Source organism: Haliotis rufescens, unplaced genomic scaffold (genome assembly GCF_023055435.1).
Source record: "Haliotis rufescens isolate VD_foot unplaced genomic scaffold, xgHalRufe1.0.p SCAF_2, whole genome shotgun sequence".
NCBI lineage: Eukaryota > Metazoa > Mollusca > Gastropoda > Lepetellida > Haliotidae > Haliotis > Haliotis rufescens.
The window spans coordinates 39,383,443-39,410,089 of record NW_025963890.1 but is presented as its reverse complement, the minus strand read 5'-3'; the positions used below and the strand labels follow the sequence as shown (position 1 = coordinate 39,410,089).

Sequence of the window (26,647 nt, the reverse complement as noted above, 5' to 3'; positions counted from 1 at the left end):
ACATTTGTGTGTTCTGGTTACAGAAAGGTACATTGTGTATATACATTTATGAATTCTGGTTGCAGAAAGGTACATTGTGTATATACATTTGTGAATTCTGGTTACAGAAAGATACATTGTGTATATACATTTGTGATTTCTGTTTACAGAAAGGTACATTGCATATATACATTTGTGTATTCTCTTTACAGAAAGATACATTGTGTATATACATTTGTGTATTCTGTTTACAGAAAGGTACATTGTGTATATACATTTGTGTATTCTGGTTACAGAAAGGTACATTATGAATATACATTTGTGTATTCTGTTTACAGAAAGGTACATTGTGTATATACATTTGTGTATTCTGGTTACAGAAAGGTACATCTGTTAGGATATATTTATGTATACTGTTCTTGAGGATTTCTCAGAGAGGGCCAAATACCTCACCTTCATCCTTGATTAAATGAGAATCACTTTGATAGTTTCAGTATTGTGCGGAAATAACCCACTAGGGTGTGGTCAGTATGTCAGGGATGTGATGAGATCTGTTACTTGTCCAGGTGCGTCAATGCAGGTCAATGTGTCCAACAGAAAGGAAAGTCAGGTCATCCAGGGTCTGTCAGCAGGAGTGAAGTACAGGGTGACACTCCGAGCTGTGTCCAGGGCAGGGGACGGGCCAGAGAGTGAAGCCATCACCAGAGTTGTTGTTAATAGTGGTAAGGAATACCTTTTGCATTAACTCTGATACAAGTTGTTTGTGTCAGGCATGGCATCCTCCCAAGATTGCTACATGCCAAGACTTCTACATCTTATGACAACGAACCAAATGGCCCAGTGCCCAACGTATTCCCTGCCTCTTACCTGTTATATTTTGAATGAATCAGTCTGATTAGGCAAAAAAAAATAATAGTCTTAGTTCTCAGGCACCACCCGCATCAACATAAAGTCTGCTGCACATTTTGTTTTTATTTCCATTTTCAAAAAATATACAAATCCTAACACAATGCACAAAAAAAATTGAAAAGGGAAACAAAAACGAGTGAGTGAGTGAGTTTGATTTTACGCCGCTTTTAGCAATATTCCAGCAATATCACGGCGGGGGACACCAGAAATGGGCTTCACACATTGTACCCATGTGGGGAATCGAACCCGGGTCTTCGACGTGATGAGCGAACGCTTTAACCACTAGGCTACCCGACCGCCCTGAAACAAAAACAAAATGTGCAATGAACTTTATGATGATGTGGGCAGTGCCTGAGAACCAAGACTATTATTTTTCTTTAGCTTTATGTCCCAAAACTTCTACACCAAATATAACACAAGCTAAATGATGACAAGAGTAAATTTAAATGAGTACATTGTTCATATATATTTGTGACATTTCTGTTATTTACTAGACGGTCAAATCCTTCGACAGGATCAATATTTACCTGTTGCAGTGGCCGATCACATGATCTGTGGCGCGTCCTATCTATTACATGAACACCTGTAAGTTTTCTTGTCTTTTACAGATTTAACAGGAGGATCAATTGCAGGCATCGCTATTGGTGCAATATTTGGGTGCATTGTCATACTTTCTCTTGTGATCTGCTGCATAAGGTAAGTGTTGAAATTAGCGTACCACATGACTCAAAAGGTCCTCACCATTTCACAGGCAGAATCCTAAGGTAGAATCATGCCATGGATGCTATCAACCTTGGAAGATTAAAGCATTGACTTCAATATTTTGTGTGTGTGTGTGGATACAAATTTTTATGTTTATAACTCTCATCTCATTAAAATCAGATCTTAGTTCTCGCTGCCGGTAAACAAAGATCTGAGGACATCCCATTACAGGTCACGTCAGAACGACCTCGCGAAATTTGACCGACCAGTGAAACAACTAACAAAAAGCTGACATCAGCCAATTAGAAAGCAGCTTTCTTGAGCTTTACGGCACTCGTTTCAACCTGGCGACTTCCATTTCAGACTACGCTTGAAAAATATGTTGACACAGTTCTCGATTAGAATTTTGAAAATTGAACAAATGAACATTCTGGAATGTCTGATATATTGTTGTGATTGTATGGAAGCGCTTCTTACGTACTGTGCAATGCCTCCTCTGTTCAAATGTTTATCCCACGGGTGCAAAAGATAGACGATAATCTTGATTGCATAACTATCGTTCGGAATACCTTGTGTTAACGTTTTCGAGGTTGCATGATTAGAAAACACATTCCGACTGTCACTTTCAGTTATTTTATTGCCTTTGAATTCCCTAATGCCAGTCAACAGAGTAAACATATAAACTGTGTGTTGTTTTTAGGAAAACACTTTTTATTGTTTTTTTTACGGAAGTGCTTTACTCAGCGCTAATAAGCTGTGCTGTTTGCTGTTTGACTGGATTAAGGTAAGGATAGGTATCATTCCACTGGGGATGGAGTTGGGGGAGTTGCATTGACATTGAGTCACATTTTTGCCTAGGGGTCAGCAGTCGTATTAATTTAGAGACGCATTAATTTCCAGATTTACAGTATATAGTGGCACTTTTACTGATACAGATCCTTGTCTTTCCAGGAAAGTACGCAGGACATACAAAAATTTGCCAATGGATATCAAACTGCCAACATTAGTGCAGGTAAGTTTCTCATACTGTTAGGTACATGCGTTTCAACTGCTTTAACCAATTTGAAGTCAGTTGAATGTTTTTGAAAAAACAATTTCTTCCAGAAAATACTGGGGAAAAACAAATTTGTCTGCTGGACATGAGACACCCTAAATAAAATAATTGATTGTTCAGCCCTTTCAGAGACATAATGTCTTGAAGAAGATATTAAAAAAGCTTTCTTTTGCTAACAAATATCCAAGGCCCAAAAGAATTTTAAATGGTTGGTATCTTAGAAATACTGAACTTTCAGCAGAGCAAAGAATGTGAGATACAGAAGGGTATCTGGGTTTTAAGCTACAGGATGTATCATTGAGATACACATAGTTACAAGTTTATGTTCTTAATTAGTAGACAAGGGTGTGGTGCCCTAAAATTAAGAGAAGCAAGGTTTGACAAATGTATTTTATGGTCATTTGCCACAGAAAAGTCATCAGAAGGCCATCTGCAAATTTCTATCGAGATGAGATGGCTGGAAACCCATGATTACAAATAATCAGATTTAAATATTATCCGAACTGTCGGTTAGCTATGAAATAAAAACTCTAAGGATATTTGATTCCAGGATATCAAGTGTAAAAAGCAGATAAATAAAATACTGACATATTTTCTATACATCATAATTTGAATTTTGTACCCTGATACTATATGAGAAAGAACAAGATTAATGCTGAGTCCAGTTCAAGACCAATGGTTGTGCTTTACTGCAAAAGCATAAATGTTCTGTTAGTATTTGTATTTTTCTTTAAACAAACAAATAATAATAAGTCTTTGTTGCAGGTTGATGATGACAGGCAAGTTTCTGATAAGGAAAATAATAATAATAAAGATCTGAGGAAAGAAACACCAATATCTACCAAAAAGAATAAGACAGACACCAGCAGAAGCATCTCGAGACTAAAAGGTATACTGAATCCCAAATCAAACCTAAGATCTGAGGACATCTGTGAAAAACCTGTAAAAGACCTTGAAATTGTTCAACAGAAGCCACTATGTAATCAAGTGAAAATCCCATGTTCAGGCGAGTCCACAGATTCTGAGTGTGACAAGAGCAAGACATCCCTGTCGGATTCAACTGGGGTTTTAAGTAGTCTGGAGGACAGCTATCTGAAGCTTGGTCTCTCGGGCAACTCAGACTCCGCCAGACAGGATGCTGGCAGTAATTACATTACAAGGGACAAACTGTCGCTCCTGCTAGGAAAGACCACTCCATCTCCTTGTGATGCCCCATTTGACGAGTCTTCCCATTCCTCGGGGCAGGACACAGCATCAAGCCCTCCTCCTCCATATGAACCACCTCCATCTCCTGATGACCAGAAGTTGGAGACCCCCCCACCAACCTACAGCTCCTATGTCTCATCATCCCAGGCAGATTTCTCATCGGCTTCCAAAGAGATGTTTCCTTCATGCACCAACTCTCATCCCCTCTCAACATTGTTGGAACATCAGTCATCCTCTTCCTCTCCTAGTGATGTCCCCAACGACCAAACTCAGCCTCATGGAGAGTCTTCAGGTCCCCAAGGACTCAACATAGCCCCCAAACCACAAAGTGAAACTGACAGTCCATACATCCCTTTGGACAAAGTTCCACCACCTCCACCACCTGAGGAACAGAAGACCGTTTCACCTCCTGCTGATGGATATGTGTCTGTGTCAGATGCCTCGCAGATGATGATGAACAAACCGGGATCAGAAAAACCAAAAGATTTTTGCCCAACAGCAGAATCAGGAAACTATTGTAAAATTGGTATCAATGGCAGTTTGAGCCAACTTTCCAACAGTGACTATATCTCCCAGACTGATCTTGTGAACCAGACTGCACTGTCCAGTAATTCCAGCACAGTGCAGGAGATGACTACCACCCTGTAAGGAGTGCTGGTATTCCAATATATGGCAGCAGAGTTTGGAAGGGACTGTTTTAACCATCTTGGCCTCAACTATTTTACATTTGTGATTTTTTATTCAGGAACACTGGGACCATGGTTAATAAATTGATGTTACTCGAGGATTTTGCCTGAACATTTACACAGAAACGTCCACATGATTGATGTTGTTGTAATTTCTTTGTCATTGGAACTTTCCCACGTCATCTTCAACCTTCAGTCCATGCATCATCTGGACAGTTACCTACTTTGATTCAATCATCTGGACAGTTACCTACTTTGATTCAATCATCTGGACAGACACCTACTTTGATTCAATCATCTGGACAGATACCTACTTTGATTCAATCATCTGGACAGACACCTACTTTGATTCAATCATCTGGACAGTTACCTACTCTGATTCAATCATCTGGACAGACACCTACTTTGATTCAATCATCTGGACAGTTACCTACTTTGATTCAATCATCTGGACAGTTACCTACTTTGATTCAATCATCTGGACAGTTACCTACTTTGATTCAATCATCTGGACAGACACCTACTTTGATTCAATCATCTGGACAGACACCTACTTTGATTCAATCATCTGGACAGTTACCTGCTTTGATTCAATCATCTGGACAGACACCTGCATTCATCCAATCATCTGGACAGACACCTACTTTCATCCAATCATCTGGACAGACACCTGCATTCATCCAATCATCTGGACAGACACCTACTTTCATCCAATCATCTGGACAGACACCTACTTTCATCCAATCATCTGGACAGACACCTACTTTCATCCAATCATCTGGACAGACACCTACTTTCATCCAATCATCTGGACAGACACCTACTTTCATCCAATCATCTGGACAGACACCTGCATTCATCCAATCATCTGGACAGACACCTGCGTTCATTCCAGATCAGTCTCCATGTCAGCCTCCAAGTGCGATGCCAAGTCTCATTTGCTAAATGTTTCTCGATAGACCCGATGACATGATGGATAGGGTCCACTAAGGGATTATGTGAGTGGTCATGCAATCGTTTGGATTAAAGGGGTTTCACTTCATGTTATTGAATTGTACATAAGGCCATGCTCTGTGTCTGTGTTTTGATGCATAGATCTGAGTTAATGGGAGAAGGATGGAGCCAGCTTGATATTACACTGATGGCTGACTGGTCCTGACCACTCTATGAAATGTCTTATCCATGTGATAATTTTAGATGGTCCTGCTTGTACAACGCTAAAAACTATTTCATTGGAGAAAAGGTATTTTGTGTCACTTGTTTCTAGATGGTTACACAAGAACTCTTCCACATGCATGTCAATGACATGAATTGACATTACATATGTCAACATGATCAAGGAAACAGCTGTCGAAAAAATGACACATATTATTTGTTCATCTCTTAATTCATTTAGGATCAGCAGAGCTTAAAACCAATAAAATAAAAATGTTTTCACCTTTTGAACTTAAAATTTTCACCAAATGCTTAAATATCACAAAAATGGGTTCAATGGGTTCTTTTCGGCTCACTGGAATGTTTCATTTAAAAGTTTATTCTCAAAACTTTAAAATATGGTAGATATGTTCCTTTTTTTTTCTTTCTTACAATTTTTAGATTTTTACTTCTGAAATGATGAAATACATAAACATTGCAAAAGTCAGCTTGGGCTACAGTCTTGCTCATGTGAAATATTAGAAAAGGACATTTTTTGACACATTTTTAGCTTTACCTATGCAATTATTAATGTTATAAGCCTCAAACGTGCAATTATTGAAATCAACAGTCTAACTCTCATTCATATGTTGACATATGATAACTGTCATGGTCTAGAAAAGTTTTGCTCATTTTTTAAGTGGGACAGAAGACAGGGTAGGGTAAGGGCCCTTTTGGGCCCACTTAAAAAATGAGCAAAACTTTTCTAGGCCATGTAATAATAAAAAAATTGCATCTTGGAAATATCACCATATGTATGCTGATCAGGTAATACAAGTGTGATAATTGCCTAATGTTGGGTTTAGGAAAAATGTTTTCAAATAATAACTGACTTTAACATTATAAATTAAATCCAATTTTAAACATGATTTAGATACACAACCAGAATGCAGGGTACCAATATGTCATAAGGAAAATAATTTTGTATTCCCCAATAAACCAACATGAACCAACTTCTGTTGAAACACCATGGCGGAATGTAGGAAATTTGTTGAGGATGTTTTCAGTAAGGGACATTAAACATGTTGGTTTTTATTTTGTCTGTCTTTTGAAACAAGGCCCTGATTTGTTAGTGTGTCTCTTGAATTTAAGGATTTTACCTTTATGTGATATTGTTTTGTTCATATAACATGACATTTGGTTCACATAATTAACAGATACTGTTATGGTTTTGTTTCATTTCAAACATACTTTTAGTGTCACATATCTGCAATTTTTGGCATTTTGAACAAAATCATGGAGCCTAACTGGCGGATCAACAGGATTTGGGGTGAAGCGATGTTCTTTTTTTAGATACTTTACACTTTAACTGCACTCTCGTGACTTGGGTTTTATAGGGACCCCCACTCTTGCAAATCTTGGATCATAAGATGTGGATCATAAGATGTGGATCATAAGAATGACATGCTTACATGTTTCTTTGTTTATCTCTTTTGTAAAATTTGGAGTATTATAAAAAATCTGATGGGTCCGGTGTACTGATATGAAACTATTGGATTATTTGTCAGTTATTGATATTGTTTTGTTTTTGTAAATACATTATCAATATACTTTGTTGATGGAGTAGACTTTACAAATAAAATGTTTTTGGTATTTTAGACACAAACTTAGTATAAATGGATTTAAACATTTTTGTGATAACCCTGAAGATAAAGCATGGAAGAGTTACCACGGTAACAATGTCCAACAGGTTGGAATAAGAAGCGAATGAGTGGGACTGCTGAAGTCAATCTCCATACTACAATCAGGGAAATGATTTAAAGAACATTTTTTTAATAATATGTTTTGATATGTATACACTTATTTTGTGATGAAGGACACTCAGATGGGAATACAATCCAATATGTAAATATATTATATCTATGTTGAATGTCAAAAGTACAGTTATGTAATGTATTGTTATTCCAATACATGTTCACTTTGACAATTTTGTGTTCCATGTATGACTTTTAAACATATTGTAAAAATATTTCTTATTCAAGAGTGAAGCAAAAACAATAACAACTTCTTTTTTTTAAATTACTAACTTGCCCTTATATTCTTATATACCTCTTCACAGAAACGTCCATGTACAGAATGAACCTAAATGTCTTTCTAATTTCTTCCTTTCACAGGTATACAAGCATTTGTATGGTTTTGGCCAGGAAACAGCATTTTGTTGTATTGAGCTATAGGATTTAATAACACTGTCCATCTTGATTCATATAAGACGTTCTATAGTGCATACCCATGTGATAATACATTTCTATCCATGTGAGAATACATTTTTATCCATGTGAGAATACATTTTTATCCATGTGATAAACGTTTATATCCATGTGATAAAACATTTATATCCATGTGATAATACATTAATGCCTTTCTTTTTAATAAGTTGGTTTCAGGATTTATTTTCTCAAAATCTTTGGCAGGTTCTTGACAAAAAGATAACAATACAATTGTAGTGAAATATATCAGGATTGATAAAAAGTTTAGATGAGTGAAAAACATCCTGCCTCGAGCAGCAGGAAGGGATGAAATGGTTTCATCTCCTGCATCAGTTGTAACACTGTCGGACAGGGAAACAATTTGCGATTGTTTTCTTCATAAGAGTGCTATTCAGGTTCTTCATAAGAGTGCTATTCAGGAACAGCTGTAAATAAAAAAGCTTTAAAACTTAGTCTCTCTGTGGAGGAAGTAATGAATATAAAACGCCATACACTGATACCTTTCGTCCAGCATATTGTCCTCTACAGTGATGGTGCCATTATGTGTCTACTGTTTTCCGGCCATCACATGCCAAGTTGTAAGATGAGATTTACTGTTATTTGTGTTTACTGCATATTCTGATAAGTGAGTTTTATCATTCCATTGTGTGTGCACGTTGATGGATCAAAGCTCAGCGATCTCACCAATAAGATGAAATCATTACATGTAGCCATGACCATAGGGGGTGGTTGGGTAGCCTAGTTGTTAAAGCGTTTGCTCATCATGCCGAAGACCCGGGTTCGATTCCCGTCATGGGCACAATGGTTGAAGCCCATTTCTGGTGTCCCCCACCGTGATATTCCTGGAATATATTGCTAAAAGTGGCGTAAAATCAAACTCACTCACTCACTCATGATCAGAGACGGGTAGACTTGATTTGGCTGTATTTATTCTGTGTTACCTTTGTTTAGTGAGATATTCCATTATGCTTTCCACTCGGCAGAATGTGTAGTAGTTAACAGGCATGTCGGGATTTCCTGTTTGTTAAATAGAGAGTATTATACCAGCATGTGTGTCATACTAAATTTTACGAAACAAATGTCGGATTTCGTTTATTTACTGAGCGAGAGAGAGCGAGGGTAATACACAAATTCTTACTCAAGTTTCGTGAAATCAGTATGACACAGATACGAGTAATAATTTCTTTATTGCCCTTTTTTTTCTTTTGCTTTTGGGCTTCTTGTATGCACTGATCATGACACTATCATAGAAAACCACAATTGTCAAATGAGGTCCACAATCTTCAGCTATGACGTCACTCAGGCTTTATGTTACAACAAGAGTTTGCCACTAAGGTGGCTATATCCCCCAACCCTGTTGCAGAATTTATGACATAATTAAATCTAAACAAACCCTAACCTTTTTTAACCGAGGTGGAACTTGTCATGGAAAGTGTAAAAAAAGAAGAGTTTGGAACCTAAGTCCATCTTGTTGCCATGGAAACGTAAAAAATAAAAAATTCTAAAATTTCTAAATAGCAAAAGGCACCAGTTCAGCATGTACAGACCTGCAAAGTTTCATGAAAAAATATTGAACGGTTTCTGAGTTATGCTCCGGAAACGAAACGTGACGGACGGACGGACGGAGCCCGTTTCTATATCCCCCGCCAACTTACATGTAGTTCTAATTTGACGTCATATATTGGATGACGTTATGTTTTAGTTAGAGGGGAGTGTCTAGTGAGTTGTTCCCCATAGATGAAGCTGGGCAATGTTGATAAACGCAGTGGCTGAACAATCGCATCCAAAAGAGTGAGAGACATGACAATCGCTGTTGGGAGAACAGATACAGATAAGCGACATGAGGATTGTGAGAATAAGCGGGAAATACCAAACATAACCCACCTTTTTGTAAAATGGACTTGTCCAACATTTCCGAGGTCGGATTCTATACAGGGAGTTATTATTATTAAAATTTGGGTAGATATTCTGAAAGCTTGTACATTTTATCAACATCCTTGAAGAGGCAGCACATTATGTTGATATCTCATATAAGATGTCGTCATTTGGAAATACCCCAGATGGTTATAGTTTAAAAAAGGTATCCATGCAGTGAAAGCATTTTCAGATTTCGGATTGCGTCGATAATACGATTACTACTCCCTTGTTGTCATCCACGTTTTCTGGTACAACCCTACACTACACTTGTGTATTTGTCGTCATTCACTTGATGCTCAGTTAATGAATTTATTACAGGTAAAATGAGTGGTAGCACCACTCCGAATACCTGACGAAGGTTCCCAGAGTGGGTGTTTATCATTCAGTAAATCACCGCAAGGAGAACAAACCATGTTATGAATTCGATTATTTCCGACCCTATGGTAAATGAACAGACACTATGTTTGAGGACTGTAATAAATTGCTATGATTGTATCGGACATCAGTTGTTTTCTTTGTTGTGTTGCTGTGTCTGTTGGAGCTCAGGTTGACATTGAAGGACGTAGTAAAGCTACTACCTTGATGTTGTCAGTATGTTTATGCTGAAGTCCATGAACACCAAGCATAGCAATGTCAGGAATTATTTGTCTGTGAGTACAAATATCATCTTGTTGAATGTCTGTTCTTCCTTTATGGATATGTCGTAAAATTAGAATGTGTAATATGAAGAATATTCCACATTCGTGGTCACAATATAAATCTCGCTATAAATATTATTTTATATATAAAAAACTCATATACAGTATATTTTATGGTTTGTCAGAAGTTTTTCTAAAATAAAAAATTTAAAACATTGCTGGTGTTTTGTATCAGTATTTACACAACCTATCTGTATGTCATTTACTTGATGGCAGGTTTCACAAAGCATGCATTACTTCGGGCTTTCCTCCCACATTAAAGGTCAACACGACTCAACTCTCAATTGTCTTGCTGGTGTCGCTTTAAATACTCTGTGTAATCACCAGATGCCAATGAGCCCTGAACACAAGTCAAACCAGTCGAGATTATAGTCCATAATAAGAAAATTGTGAATTTGCAAAGAAAAAGCCTGCATATTTCAATACTTTCAAACTTGGATTATTGTTGCCCTTTAAGCTGACCGGTGAAAGAAGATCTTTTCAAACCAATCTGGTTAAAATCCGATCTTTTTCTCTGATGTGATGCCTCTCGACATGAAGATCTGAGCACACAATTATTGGAGGCCAAGCCAGGTGAACCCTGAGCAAACTTTGATCGGCCATTCTAAATAAGGATATATGGGATCTTGGGACAAACAGATGTCCACTTTCTAAAATGATTCGACTTTATTTCGTTACCATCTGAATAGAGAAACTTTGATCTTAGAAAAGAAGACCCACACAGAACACAAATATACCCTTGATAGTGTATTGATTCACCTTTGATCCATTAGTACAAAATGGATGGAATATATGTCACCTTTGATTGGCAAATACACCTTGACTGACACATCTCAACTTTGATTGGTCAATACACCATGACTAATACATCTCACCTTTGATTGGTCAATACACCATGGCTGAAATATCTCACCTTTGATTGGTTGCTTGGTTTGTTGTTAACGCCGCACTCAGCAAAATCCAGCTATATGACGGCGGTCTGTAAATGATAGAGTCTGGATCAGACAATCCAGTAATTGACATCAATCCCAATTGCGTTGATCGATGACATGCATCAACCAAGTCAGCGAGCCTGACCTCCCGATCCCGTTAGTCGCCTCTTACGACAAGCATAGTCGCCTTTTACGGCAAGCATGGGTTGCTGAAGACCTATTCTACCCCGGATCTTCCAGGTCCCGACAGAAGTGGAAGTGTAACAACTTACGTCTGATGCAGGAACTTCCATCATTGCCAGAGATCGCCATGAACATTTTCCAATTCTTCGCAATACAATGTGACACGTAGAGATTAATGAAAATGAATTAAAGGAAATATAGTGGGAACACATAAACTTCCTGTCTATGAGGAAAATATGTTTGCTCTACAGTGACGTGAGACAACAATTTAGGAAGTGTCACAGAGGAAACAAATGACCCCTTGTCATCTTATCAGGACTAAGTGACCTGGATGTGCTGACTACCGTATTTCCTCTATTAGACGCCCGGGCTTCTATTTATTTCGGACAAGCCTTTGACCCGGCGTCAATTAGAGGCCCGGCGTCTATTGGATGCCCGACTTCTATTAATACCCCCATTTCACTATGACCACGAATGTCCCGACATATCGACCGTTTTCAGGCACACGTGGAGTTACCGGAAGAGAAAGGGAGTCCTCATTATGTAATTTAGGTCCCAAAAAGGGATCATTAATTGCATCAATTAGAGGCCCGGCTTCTATATTTGCACTGAACAATTGACCCGGCTTCTATTAGAGGCCGGCGTCTATTAGATTCCCGGCGTCTATTAGAAATCCTGCGTCTAATAGAGCAAATACGGTATTTTCTTTATGATGGCATCACGGACTTGTATAACGTTATAAAGATCTGTGATGATACAGGACTGACGTCATCTATGTACCGTTTCCCTGACGGCTTGATTTGAAAGGTGCATATATCTACAGTGTGACTATAACGGATAAATGTTCGTTTGGATAGGCTTCTCTCCCGTCGCGCCATGCTTGCCGTAAAAAGCGACTTTGCTTGTCGTAAAAGGCGACTAACGGGATCGGGTGGTCAGGCTCGCTGACTTGGCTGATACATGTCATCGATCCCAATTGCGTGGATCGATGCTCATGATATTAATCACTGGATTGTCTGGTCCAGACTCGATTATTTACAGACCGCCATCATATAGCTGGAATATTGCTCAGTGCGGCGTTAAACAACCAACCAACCAACCAACCCGTCGCGCTATTTCAAACAGGAAACCCATTCGACTTATTTCCTCGTTGTCAGGGAAAGTCATGGCGAGGCAGGGTTGTGCATCCATCCCCCTTGGGTAGTGATAGACACATCGCGGGAAGGGAAAATCCAGGTAGGTTACACCTCAGAACAGTTGATATGTTGTGGTATGTGATTTCTCATGTCCTGTGTCTCAACAGGTGTCACTGTCAATGGAATAAGATGTGTGAGGCATGCATGCGAGGTGTGTCATGTGGATTTCTAAGAACAATGAGCACTTTTTATTCACACTATAAAATGAACTCCTAACCTGAGTATGTCATGTTAACCTAAATTTACATGAACGCATGAGGATCGTGACCACTAAACGTGTGTAGGTCTACTGTGTGAGTTTAACACGATTTCACGGTGTACGAGCACGTGGTATTCCAACCACTCAATGTTATCGACAGCCTGACTTCATGGACGCTTTCGTAATCGTTTTAAGGAGGAAGTGAGTGTTTGTTTGTAAATGCACCTTGCACATCCTCTCGGCTGCAAACATTGATAATGTGCTACATGAGGTTTAGCTACACTGGTCCAACTTTTGATTTATGATATAGAAACAGCTAACGATTATATAATAGGATTAGTCCACGTGACAAGTGCCCGTGGAGATCCGGGGTAGAATAGGTCTTCAGCACCCTATGCTTGTCGTAAGAGGCGACTAACGGGATCGGGTGGTCAGGCTCGCTGACTTGGTTGATGCATGTCATCGATACAAATTGCGTGGATGATGCTCATGATGTCAATCACTGGATTTCTGGTGCAGACTCGATAATGCACAGACCACCGTCATATAGCTGGAATATTGCTGAGTGCGGTGTTAAACAACAAACAAACAAACACACCTGGCAAGTGTTAATTAAGGGTGCCCACTACTAGTCAAATAATAACCAGTATATGGTATACTTCCACAAAGTGATCTTAGCGCTACGACTATCGCAAGCCAACGCAGAAGAATGGGATTTACGATCATCTTAGCGCTAAGATCGCTTTGTGCAAGTGGACCCTGATGTGTTGTTTCTCTCTCTTTCTGGTCGGGACCGCCTCCGTGGTCTAGTGGTAAAGCGTCTGCCCGGAGAGTTCGACCCCCGACTGCGTCTTAAAAGATGGTACTTGTTGTTTCCCTGCCTGGCGCTCGGCATCAAGGAGCTAAAACACGGACTGGTCGGCTCGGTGTCAGTGTACTGTTTCTAAGTGTGGTATTCATGTTGCGCTGTAGCTTGGTCTCTCAGTGTGCTAGCACTATAAATCGGCATCACTCCGGACGAGTACAAGCAGCCACACACACGCTATATAAGTGCAATGATCTTGAAAGCGACGTTAAACCCCATTTCACCTCACACACCCTATGCGGTCAGTCTTTAAGATGTCTGCAAATTCGCTTTCCTTATTCTGCTATGAGCTTTATCGTGAGTGCGTTCAAATATCTAGACGACCCAGAAGTAAAATAACGACAAAGGATTTAAAAAAAATATAATAAACCACAAAGGATTGTTTCAGTATGCACAATTCTGGACAGGATTTAACTGCATTTGAAACCAGGATAAACTGTGTTCACTTGATACTAGGGTCACGTGGTGGCATATGAACTATGCCTATCAACTGTGGACTTCATGTACAATGCTAATGATATAGTCGGAATCGGACGCTAACTTACTTGTTGCAGAGTGAGGTGAGGTGAGGTGAAATTCGGTTTAACGTCGCGTCCAAGATTATTGCACATATATATAGCGACGTGCATGTACGTGTGTGTGTGTGTGTGTGTGTGTGTGGCTGCTTGTACTTAGCCGGAATGATGCCGATTTATAGTGCTAGCTCACTGAGATACCATGCCGCAGTTTCACACGAATACCCTACTCAGACACAGTATACTGACTCCAAACCTCATTAAAATCAGATCTTTGTTCTCGCTGTCGCCCAACAAAGATCTGAGGACATGCCATTACGGGTCACGTCAGAACGACCTTTCATCCGACCAATCAAAGCTTCGCTTACCAGATCATGAAAGTGACAGTCGAAATGTGTTTGCTAATCATGCAACCTCGAAAACGTTAACACTGGGTATTCCGAACGACAGTTACGGCCCGTACGACTTATTCCGTCAAAATTATAATCTATTGCTCGCTTCTGTGGGATAAACATTTGAACGGAGGAAGCCTTGCACAGTACGTGGGAAGCACTGCCATACAATCTCAGCCATATATTAGACATTCCGGAATGTGCGTTTGTTCAGTTTTCAAAATTTTACTCGAAAACTGTGTCAACATATTTTTCAAGCGTTGTCTGAAATAGATGTCGCCATGTCGGAACGAGTGCCGTAATGCTAGAGAAAGCTGCTTTCTAATTGATGTCGACTTCTTGTTAGTCATTTCAGTGTACGGTCCAAGTTCGCGAAAGATCGTTCTGACGTGACCCGTAATGGGATGTCCTCAGATCTGTGTTTAGCGGCAGCGAGTACTTAGATCTGACTTTAACGAGATTGACTGACTCCGAGCCGACCAGTCCCTTAATGCCGAGCGCCAGACAGGGTAACAACAAGTACCATCTTTTAACGTCGTTTGGTATGACGCGGCCGGGGGTCGAACCCCGGACCTTCCGCTCTCCGGGCGGACGCTCTACCACTAGACCACGGAGGCGGTCTTTGCAGACTTGCGTTTAGCACACAGCTTCCACTTATGTGAAGAGTATGAACACGAACACTGAGGAACAAGGAGGTATAAAGCGCATTTACACCCGGAAGCATACTATTCACTTGGGGTGGGTTTTTTCGATAAAAAGTATTGGCAGTTGCGTGACAGCGTTGATTAATAGAGATTACGTTCTCTTATTCACATGCTTATTAAACAGTCCTACGTACAACCCCCTTAGCAGTGCTCGATCTGAGCACATCTAAGATCTCTGTTGCTGTCAACACCAATTTTCTGGTGGACAATTAATTAACACACTGGGGGGTTGGGGTGAGGTGCGGGAGAAATTCTCCAGCATCTGGATGGTTTAGGATTTCTTGCTAACTTGAATAAAGATAAACAATCTAATTTTAGCTACAGTTAATATTCCATGGTTCTCCCACTTCGATTTGTTTTACTCTCCTCAACAAGCTGTGTACACACGTGGACATAGAAATATCTTGTGAGAGAATACATTTTATCAGTGAAGTTAATATATTCATCACACAAAGTGCTACATTTATGAGCCTGGATACATCATGAAGTTGGGTGAGTAATGTTTTAAGTTATTCCTAGTGACTTCTGTAAATATATATTTATTTAGAGATGTATGTGTATTGAGAAATGATAACATACACACCAGTTACCATTTACTTTCGAGAAAAACAGTTGAAACGTAAATCCAAACAGAATTATCTAACCTAATTATAATTAATTGTATATTTGATAAACTAATTCCTTGATAATGTATACACTCTTTGAAACCATATTGAAACTTAATTTGGGTATGAAAAAACAGCATAATACCAGCAAGCAAACTTTTTCTTTTAGGCTTGCTTAACAAGGATGTTTGGGCTGAGCACAATACCGGTTTTAGTTGATAAGGAGAACAAATGGATCAACATTGAGGACTTCTGTAAATTTTTGAGGACTGAACACCATGAAGAAGACAGAATAAAGATAAAAAAAGAAAATATCCGAAGAGAAGTTGCTTCCTATCGCAATAATTATATCAAGACAGACGGAAATGCAATTTTTCTCAATACAGTTGCAATTGTAAAATACATATGTCACCACAGTGATGACTTTAGAATATGCTCAAAGATAACACAGAGCATTCACAGCAGTATATTTGGAGGCCAACAGAAAACAAACTCAAGAACATTATTTGACTTATATAAACAGATTGCAACATCACAATTTACACATGATATCAATGACCTTATTGATTGCACTGCCATTGAATCAGATGTTCCGAACTTGGAAATATTATACAAGAAGCATTTCACAGAGAAGGAGTGGTCTAACATTTGTTTGTTTGAGTTGCACTTTGCAAATGACATTGTAGCGAATGAGCGTGATAATACCACTGACAAAAAATGGGAATATTTTGGAACAGTTGCCAGTGCAAAACATCTTAGCAGTGCTATACTGAAAACTGCAAAATCCACAATCACAAGACGACTAGACAGATATAGTTCGCACATTGAAGCAGAAGGCATTGAGATATACGCAACATTTCGTCATCGCCCTCATATTGTAGAAAATCAAATATTAAATGATCTAACTAACATTTTCCCTGGAGAAATACTATCAGTCACCTGCGTGAGTTGCCATTGTGTTTCAACCAAAAATCATCAAGATCTTGTGGAGGTGTTTGTGGAATGTAACCCAGCAATTGAGGAAAGAAATGCTGAACTTCTACAAAGGATCATTACCAGTAGACTGAATCAAGAGCACTGCTTACAATGTCATCTTATTGTGTTGTTTCCACTTGGATCACTTGAACCATATTACCAAAAGAATGGCCAAATTGCAAGGTTAAGTCTTCATGATGACTTTCGCATGAAGAAACTTCAAAGTGAAAACTTTCTGCAGCTCAATGCTCTTTCACAAAATGAAGTTACAGAGATTTCCCTCGATTCCCGTGAAAAATGTCGATCTTGTTTCACAGCAAATCTACCGAAACCACTCTCTGTCTCTAACTTTGAAATCCTTAAGGAATGGACTTTGGATGTACCACTGGTTGTGCAAATCGTCTTGGATACATTCATCAACAAAGATACCATTCAGCAATCTAATAACACCCAAAAGACCATGAAGAAGAAATTGGAACGACTCTATACAGCTTATGACCTGCTATTGAATACTTACAACAAGAATTTTATCGGAGTTCTGCAGCAGGCAACAACTGATGAGCTTCTAATGAACTACCATAGCATAAGCAATGTCTTCTCAATAACAAGTGCTTCTGGAATAACAACATCTTTGTCTCTTGCTGAAAGAAATTTAACAAGCAAATCCATTGATGACACCTTGTACTTTGCAACCTATATCAAGGAACATCCTCTCACATATAATACCTTAGCAGGTGAAGTGAAGGGCATGGTGAGCATGAGAGGATGCCACATAGTGCTGATGCTTGACAATCTTGTCCGCCTGAAGTATCACAGTGACCCAAGCCCAGGAGAACATCGTTCGAAACAGCTCTGCATGTTGCCAATAACACTGCAAGGCATGCCAAAGGATTCAGTTGAAACAGAATCTTGGCATGATGCAAACATATGCGACGGGACACTTGCATGCCAATGCAAACGACAAATATCACTGTCAAAACCTGAAGCTTTTGATGTCATTCTGAATCCTTCCACACAAGAAACAACCAGTATTGGAATATTTCACAAGATTTGCCGATGGGGAAGTACCCGATTGTGGAGACTACTAGATGGTAAGCATAGTTACTTTTGTACTTGTAATAAGTCTTTCCCATTTTACATAAATACTTGAAAAACCTATACTCTGTGATGAGCAGAAAACCAAATTCATTTGCCTATATACAGTTACCTTCATAGTTCTATTCAAAGTTAATAATGTTACATCCACAGAATTAAATGAAGATTGTTACACGTTTCAGATGGCTTGTGTACGAAAACAGCATGGCTACGGACATATTTCAAGGAAATGACACCTGAAAAAAATGAAGATCTTCAGGAAGGCTGTGATGTACAGACCCAGGACCAAATAGATGTTGGTGATTCTGTTGCTGCAGATGTCACCATGTATGATGTGGAATCTCCATTGCAGGTGCGTGTGAGTGTGAGTGTGTGTGTGTGTGTGCGAGTGTGTGTGAGTATGCGCGTGTGTGTGTGCGAGAATGTGTGTGTGTGTGTGAGTGCGTGTGAATGTGAGTGTGTGTGTGTGTGTGTGGGGGGGGGGGGGGGGGGGGGGTGAGTGTGAGTGTGCGAGTGTATGTGCATGTGAGTGTGTGTGTGCATGCATGTGAGTGTGTGTGTGAGTGCGTGTGCGAGTGTGTGTGAGTGTGTGTGTGTGTGCGTGAGTGTATGTGCATGTGAGTGTGCGTGCGTGTGAGTGTGTGCGCGTGTGTGAATCTGTGTGTGCGCGCGTGTGTGAATGTGTGTGTGTGTGAATGTGAGTGTGTGTGTGTGTGAGTGTGCGTGTATGTATGTATGTATGTATGTATGTATGTATGTATGTATGTATGTATGTATGTATGTTAAAACAATTATATATGAAAAACGCAACTAACACCCAAAAAGTGTGGTCATAATTCAAAAATGTTTTTCTCCTTTAGATTGCCCCATGTGACCTACCAGAATGCATTGAAGGCCAGTCTGATAGTGAGGAAGAGGACTACCTTATTGATATAATGACAGCTGTTGATGTCCTAGAAAAAGAAGTAGCTGGTGATGCCAACAGTGCAGACACAACCATGGATGGGATTGCCACAGGTTTAGATGACTCCCTGCTAGAAACCTCAATAGATCAGTTGACTTTAGATGATGACACACCAAGAGATGAAAACATCATGACTGCATTTGGCTTCCAGAAGTATTCACCCCCTCCTTTGCTTACCAGACATCCACCTCCAGCTTCTGGCAGAGATGATGACATAAACAAGCTTAGGGAGATCTTGGATGATATTCTGATCAAGACTGAGCTGGATGATAATCTTGGATACGATGTTTGCCTTGACAGGATACTTTTAGGACCAGACAACAAAATTGGTATGAATTTGTTGTCCTTGATTAAGGAAAACAAAAAGTATGCAAAGTTTTTGCCAGAGTTCCCCCTCTTACATCTGAGAAAGTCAAAGGTGAATACTTTGTTTAGTGCATACAAACATGCTGGCCTTGTGGAGCTGCTCATGGTTATGAGAGATCAAGATGTCACAGAATGGTCAAAGCTACTAACAGCTGATCACATCGACACAGCAACAAGACATGTTAGAAGAATTGCTCAGGCACTGCAAATGGCATTCTTACTGAAATTTATACAGTCTTTGGGTGATGATGATGCGAAGATAATCACATGGCACTTGATCACAGGAAAGTCAACTACTGCCTCTGAGACATGGGATGAACGAATGATGCAATTCATGGATAAAGGAAGGCAAATGAATGCTACTTTTGCCCTCCATTATGACATGATGACACACTGCAATGAAGTAGTTGCTATTTCAGTCTCAGAACGGCTCGGGGGCTCCAAAGGATACAGTCTCCTATTGGGAACTGTAAAGTCATCATTGAAGTTTTCTTTCTTGAATGGTGCTACCTCGTATGCTCCGTATTGTGCAAGGCTACTGGCTCATCACTATACAGCAGGCATCTTCCACCAGAAGCTAAAGGAGACACTGTACTCAACACCTATTGGGAACAGTACGGTAAATTTTGCTTGTGATACCAAGAGGGAGATGGACCACAAAGATGCACTGAAGGGATTTAGATCGGGCTCATCTCTTGAATCTGCTTCAAGAAGGATGTCGCTTATTGATGCATTCAATGATATCCATTCCACCAAGGAGAAGACCAAAGAAAAGGACGGAGTACAGTGGTTATTTTCAAACATAGATGCTGAGCACATTTTCAGGGTAGTGGAAGTCATTTTACGCCAGAATTCTTTGTCTTTGGAGGCCTGTACCACTCCATTCAATATGTATTCTGAAAAGAGGTCTTTACTGTCCAGAGAAATTCTTGATGATGACACCAGAGCAATTGGCGAATATCTGATACAAAAGTTCATTTGTCATGACCAACTGTTTGGTTTATCCTCTGCTGATGTTCCAAGCCTTATGACAGTGGAAGGTCCTAAACCACTGCTCAGCAGAGTGAAGAGATCCAAAGGTGTTACCATCAAGAGAACAATCAAAGCCACTAGACACGTCCAACAGTCTGAACGAGATGAGAAAGAACAAAAACGATCCAAGGCCATCAGACGGGAAGTTAAGCAAACGGATTGCCTTTCCTCGGAAATGAACATGTGCCAAGCACTAGTGAAACCAGACTGCAGCAAACCTAAGATCCAGAAATCAACTTCTATGAAGAATGCTCTCATGAAATGCATTGAAGATTGTCAGGCAGGAAACAGGCATGGTGTCATTGAGTCTGTTAAAGGACCCTTGCCAATATGGTTGACAAGTAATGTAAAGTTAGTTACCCTTGAATTTGCTGGAGTGAAATTTAAAAGTAAAGTTATCACAGGAAAGCAATATCTGCACTATGTACAAAATGCTATATTGCGTCCCCTACCGTCAAAAATGCCAAATTTGGAGAGAATAGTGCTGTGTGAAGAGAAGTATTCCTTCACTCCCGATCAGTTTAAGGCAGGCACAAGGCAACAGAGAAAAAAGGCCTGCAGTGTATCTTCTATTACCCATCTGAAACCAGCTGATGATGCCATTACACAGCAGCGATTTCAACGAGATGTCATAACTGGAACAACATTTGGGAAATCTCTCATTAGCAAGTATGTTGCAGCTAACGCTAAAGACCTGCTATTGCCACCAGGCATTACACTTGACATAGACAGTGAACTTGAAATGCACACCTGTACGTGTGATGGAGCTTGCACATGCAAACATTATGCAACGCCAATCCGTTGTACATTTGACAAAGAAAGTCAAAAACCAACCATTACAGCTCTGGTGGATGTTCAACAACGTAAAGGTGAAGCAGAAATGTCACAGGTAGACTGGCTAATAGCCAGCAGATCTGATCTCAAAGCAGGCGAAAGAGTTGTCAGTTTGATTACATCAGGTGACATTGATGCTGTCTGCATTCATCTCTATGCCATATCCAAGCACTGGCCTCGTCATGACAATGGCTCTTTTATAAATGAAGTTTTTGTGGTTCTGCAGAAGCCACATATGCTTCATGATATCTACAACATCACAGCCATCATTCAACTTTTTGAGGATAAATACCAAGATCCAGACATAGGAGTGAAGCTGGCATTGGGTCTCTGCATTGGAGGGAATGACTTCATCCCCAAATTCAAAGGTATCTCACATACCCAAATTTTGAAGACATACCTCTCCAGCAGTCACTTTAGGCAAAATCTTTTCCAGATTTTGAAAGGAACACAACCCTCAATTGACAAAGATATTTATGAAGATTTCGTAAAACATCTCTACTGTCCAAAAAATGTATCTCCAAATTCTGTTACCGTAGAAGAAGTAAGAACGGTGAGCATGAAACTGAAAAAGAAATCCGATGACAGCTTTATCTCCCAGCTTGAGCTCAGAAATGCCGAAACATGGATGCCACCAACCAGTGCACTCCATCGCCTAGCTGACCTGATCCAACTCCAGGTAGAGTACCTGGAGACAGCAGGATACCACGATGCTGATCTGCCGGATTTCATGGCTTCCTCATGCCTCAAAATAACAAAAACAGGAGAGGTCGAATATGACTTTGGACCGGAGGTCCATTTGAATGTACAAGACATCCAAACTAAAATTAAAGATGGCAAGAGAAAACAAGAAGATACACCACAGAAAGGACAAAGGAGGAAGAGACAACTTACATCCACACCCAGAAAGAAACCTTGAAAATATAGTCAGTACCTTAATTGACATCATCAGACTTCAGACAATGTTGATAAATATTTTGAGGAAGATGTTATACATACCAAAGTTGACAATGTGAACAACATAATTCAGCATTTTGTTAGTACTGCTTCCTTCAAAGAAGAATTCAACACATTTCACAAACAGTTTCTATCACACAATCAGGACATGACAGTTAATTTCTTGTGGATAGTGAAAATGAAAAGACATTTTATGCTCATATTCTCACAGTGTATTTCAATAGTCAGTATTTTGTAGATATTTGTGCCTTGTATTTGTAACATCTACAATATGGATAGATATGTATCTTCTCATGACCAATTTGTATAAAGTAGAACATGTTCATCAAAATCATACTATCAGTTTGTGTTTGTACACAGCAATGTACAGACATTTAAATCAGCATATGTTATGGCCAGACAACAGGCAGTACATGGACATGTTTTCACTATGTTGTGGAAAGTGATACAGATGATACTGTCATGAACACTTTGTACCACCACACAGTCGTGTGAATTACCATTATTTTATGTACTTATTTTATGAACACTTAACGCTGTAACAGTACATGAACATGCCATTTTTGTCGATGATTGAAAACGGCAGACACATGTATGTCATAGTGCATCAATGTGCACTACATTATTCACGGCTCGGGAAGATCCGGTGTACAGCAACCCATGCTTGCCGTAAAAGGCGACTAACGGGGTCGGGTGGTCAGGCTCGCTGACTTGGTTGATGCATGTCATCCCAATTGCGTGGATCGATGCTCATGATGTCAATCACTGGATTGTCTGATCCGGACTTGATTATTCACAGACCACCGTCATATAGCTGGAATATTGCTGAGTGCGGCGTTAAACAACAAACAAACAAAACATAATTGACACATCATATCAATCCATGATCCAAATGGATTCTTTCATTGACTGTATGAAGTGCCTTATAATTTTTTTCTTTTCCAAAATCATAATTCACAACGATGTGTATATAAGTAAGTATATGTAAATAGTTAACCGAATCTGTTTACAATTAGTTTAGCATAGTTTTCATACAATACTATTTGATGCTGAATAACTTTCAGAAAATACATGCCAGAGCAAAGTCACTGATTCCCCGCATGCAAATCGTAAATTTGCTAAGTATATTTACATGTATTTGATAACAATGTTCTGAAAATGTTATGAATTTGATGTTATTAAATGAATCTTATGAAATGTTATCAGTTGAATGCTATGAAGTGATCACTGCTAATACAAATCAATGCTGTAAATACGTGTATTGTCATTTGTTTTATCCAAGATAGCGGATATAAACACAAACATATACAACGAACAACGGATATAATGAACTGATTTCTCTGGTCCCTTGTAGTTCGTTTTATCCATGTTCTACTGTACTCGGAAGTTCATGCTCAGCTGTGTGCGTTCTGTTTTAAATTCATTTGATGTTTGCTATTCAATACATATTTATTGAAAGAACAAACCCTACTCTTTGCCTGGAGGACGCACTTTAGGTTCTCCCCTATTTCATTTACATTACAAAATGTTCATGCAAAGAAAATTTGCATCTCCTCTCTAGGCCTTTTTAATATTTGTATTCAATGGTGTATGTCAACTTTCCGTTATAAGTAGAAGTATACACCCTGCTCCCTGTGGGTATTTTTGTACAATAAATCTTCTTCTAATGTATAAAATATTATTGAATAGTTGCAAATTTTAGTGTAACTGTAAATCACTCCAATTCAACATAAACCATCAGTTCAACATTATACTCATTAATTAATCAACCATGTAATAATAAATACATTCAACTTTTCATTCAACTTGCTGAAAACACAGGCTACACAGAATAGTAAAGAATTCTTCAAATGACACATCTGGAAGCAAGGTCGTAGCGCTAATGAGAAAAGTCAAGGAATGGGGTCAAGAAAGGTCGTATGTTAAGGCCTGTTGGCTGAATTTATTTTGACACTTTACAACAAATACAAGTGATAGCTTATCGGGGCAAAATGCTGAGGAGACTGGGTTATACGTAGGACTGTAAAGTTTTCAGCTCATTACGATAACTGTTTTTAATGTCTTTAAGAAGCACTGTTACTCATGTACAGTAAACTACGTTTAAAACGAACACGCTTATAACGAACCGACGGATATAACGAACTTACCTTTGTCCCGACTATTTGTTGTAGTAATGCTGTACATATGCTTATAACGAACTACGGTTATAACGAACTAAAATTACAGGTCAAGTTGAGTTCGTTATAACCGTAGTTTACTGTACAGTAAACTACGTTTATAACAAACACGCTTATAACGAACTAACCGATATAACGAACCTATTTTTTAGTCCCGACCATTTGTTGTATTTAGGCTGTATATATGCTTATAACGAACTACGGTTATTACGAACTAAAATTAGTGGTCCCTTTGAGTTCGTTATAACCGTAGTTTACTGTAGTATATTAGGATTGGCTGTTATGATTAATCTATGCAGAGTCATACAGATTACAACTGTTTCCATTCTTACCTCCATCAACTGATTGATAATGCACGACCCTATCAATGCCATCACAAATACTAGGTAAAAATGATAGTAGCAATAGATATTTACCTGTATTCATAATGCTACAGATGTATGTGGTAGCTATTTACAGTATTCACCTGAGGAAGCAGGACTGATAACCACCAGGCAGTTTAATACATAACATTTCTTGCATAGTCCTGCTTGAACTAAGGTTGTCTTCTCTTATTGCCTACAGTGCACCTTACCTACAGTGTTACCAAACCAACTTCATGGTTCAAGGCACACAATAGTAAAACCTCCGTCCCTATACCGTTATGAACTGATCCATGCAAAGCCATTGTCAACAAATAAGGTTGGTTGGTTGGTTTGTTGTTTAGCGCACTCAGCAATATTCTAGCTATATGACGGCGGTCTGTACATAATCTGGATCAGACAAGCCAGTGATTGACATCATGAGCATCGATCTACGTAATTGTGATACGATGACATGCATCAACCAAGTCAACGAGCCTGACCACCCGATCCCGTTAGTCGTCTTATACGACAAGCATAGTCACCTTTTACGGCAAGCATGGGTTGCTGAAGACCTATTCTAACCTGGATCTTCACGGGTTCAACAACAAACAAGGAATAAGTTTAGACTTGTTGTAGGCTTGTATTTTTTTTTATATACATGAACATAATAAAATGGATAATAAATATTTGACGATTCTCAAAATGTAAATTTGATCCCCAAATATTCTTATTACATACACATATACACTCTTCAAAAAAAGAAACGCATAGGTGTTAGATTTGTTTTCCATCAATCGTCATAAAGACAATTCTTATGTTTGATTCCGGATAATCATGTCATGTTTGTTGTCCATTGCGCGCAAACACATCTCAAAATGGTTTTTTTTGTAAACGTTTATCAGCAAAAATGCAAAGGATGCACGGAAATTGCTTTCAGAAAAAGTTTTCAGCACAATGCACGTGCAACCGTTCCTTACGAATTTTCGACGTGAACGGAGATCGAAAAATGCCAAGATTAACTGCAGCTGACCCAAATATCGCCATTGGACGTTTGGAAGCAGGGGAGTCCCAGTCTGCCGTTGCAAGACACTTCAACGTTCACCAAAGCACCATATCTCGACTATTGGATCGATATACCCGCACTAATTCGAATCAAGATCATCCCAGAAGTGGAAGACCAAGAGTGACCACCACTGCTCAGGATCGGTACATCCGGATGCATCACCTTCGGAATCGATTTGCTACAACAACGGACACTGTAGGACTAGTGCCTGGTATGCGAAGAATTTCCGACCAAACCATCAGAAATCGTCTGAGGGAAGTGGGAATTCGAGCGAGACGACCAAAAGTTGGACCTGTCTTGCGACGTCTACACCGTCAACGACGTGTCCGGTGGTGCAACAGAGTACAGGCATGGGATCTCAGGAACTGGCGACGCGTTTGGTTCAGCGTTTTCTTCTTCAACGACGGGATGGAAGATAACGTGTATACCGACGTCGACATGAACGTTTTGCGCCGAAGTGCGTTCGACAGGTGGACCGATTTGGTGGAGGGAGTATCATGGTGTGGGGAGCCATATCATACACGGGTAGATCACAGTTAGTGGTTGTCCAGGGCAATCTTACAGCAAACCGATACATAGACCAATACATATATATATATATATATAATTTATATATATATATATATATATATATATAGAGAGAGAGAGAGAGAGAGAGAGAGAGAGATAATAAAATAATAAAGTCCACGTTAGTCCA

At 39.4% G+C, this 26,647-nt stretch overlaps 3 protein-coding genes across 3 annotated transcripts in view; all 3 read left to right on the top strand.

Annotated features, from left to right (window-relative positions):
* The window catches only part of LOC124114810 (interleukin-6 receptor subunit beta-like), a 62,326-nt gene extending 51,617 nt beyond the window's left edge, over nucleotides 1-10,709 (top strand). The window contains exons 13-16 of the mRNA XM_046475589.2: nucleotides 546-701; nucleotides 1,497-1,584; nucleotides 2,542-2,602; nucleotides 3,410-10,709. Coding sequence (XP_046331545.2) covers nucleotides 546-701; nucleotides 1,497-1,584; nucleotides 2,542-2,602; nucleotides 3,410-4,498 — 1,394 coding nt within the window. The 3' untranslated portion in view covers nucleotides 4,499-10,709. The remainder of the gene's footprint in view (nucleotides 1-545; nucleotides 702-1,496; nucleotides 1,585-2,541; nucleotides 2,603-3,409) is intronic.
* Nucleotides 10,710-12,800: 2,091 nt separating this feature from the next.
* The window catches only part of LOC124114809, a 39,133-nt gene continuing 25,286 nt past the window's right edge, over nucleotides 12,801-26,647 (top strand). Inside the window, exon 1 of the mRNA XM_048399946.1 lies at nucleotides 12,801-12,903. The gene's annotated coding sequence lies outside the window, so the exon portion shown is untranslated. The remainder of the gene's footprint in view (nucleotides 12,904-26,647) is intronic.
* LOC125382068 lies at nucleotides 18,020-24,392 on the top strand. Its single transcript, XM_048399947.1, has 2 exons — nucleotides 18,020-18,565; nucleotides 19,074-24,392. The coding sequence occupies exons 1-2, from the start codon at nucleotides 18,443-18,445 to the stop codon at nucleotides 22,326-22,328; spliced, it is 3,378 nt and encodes a 1,125-aa protein (XP_048255904.1). The 5' UTR covers nucleotides 18,020-18,442; the 3' UTR covers nucleotides 22,329-24,392.

Excerpts from the sequence above, each read along its gene's own strand:
- LOC125382068 (XM_048399947.1), top strand. The coding sequence starts at position 18,443 with ATGACACCTGAAAAAAATGAAGATCTTCAGGAAGGCTGTGATGTACAG. Across the intron at positions 18,566-19,073 it reads ATGTGGAATCTCCATTGCAG|ATTGCCCCATGTGACCTACC; the intron begins GTGCGTGTGAGT and ends TTTCTCCTTTAG.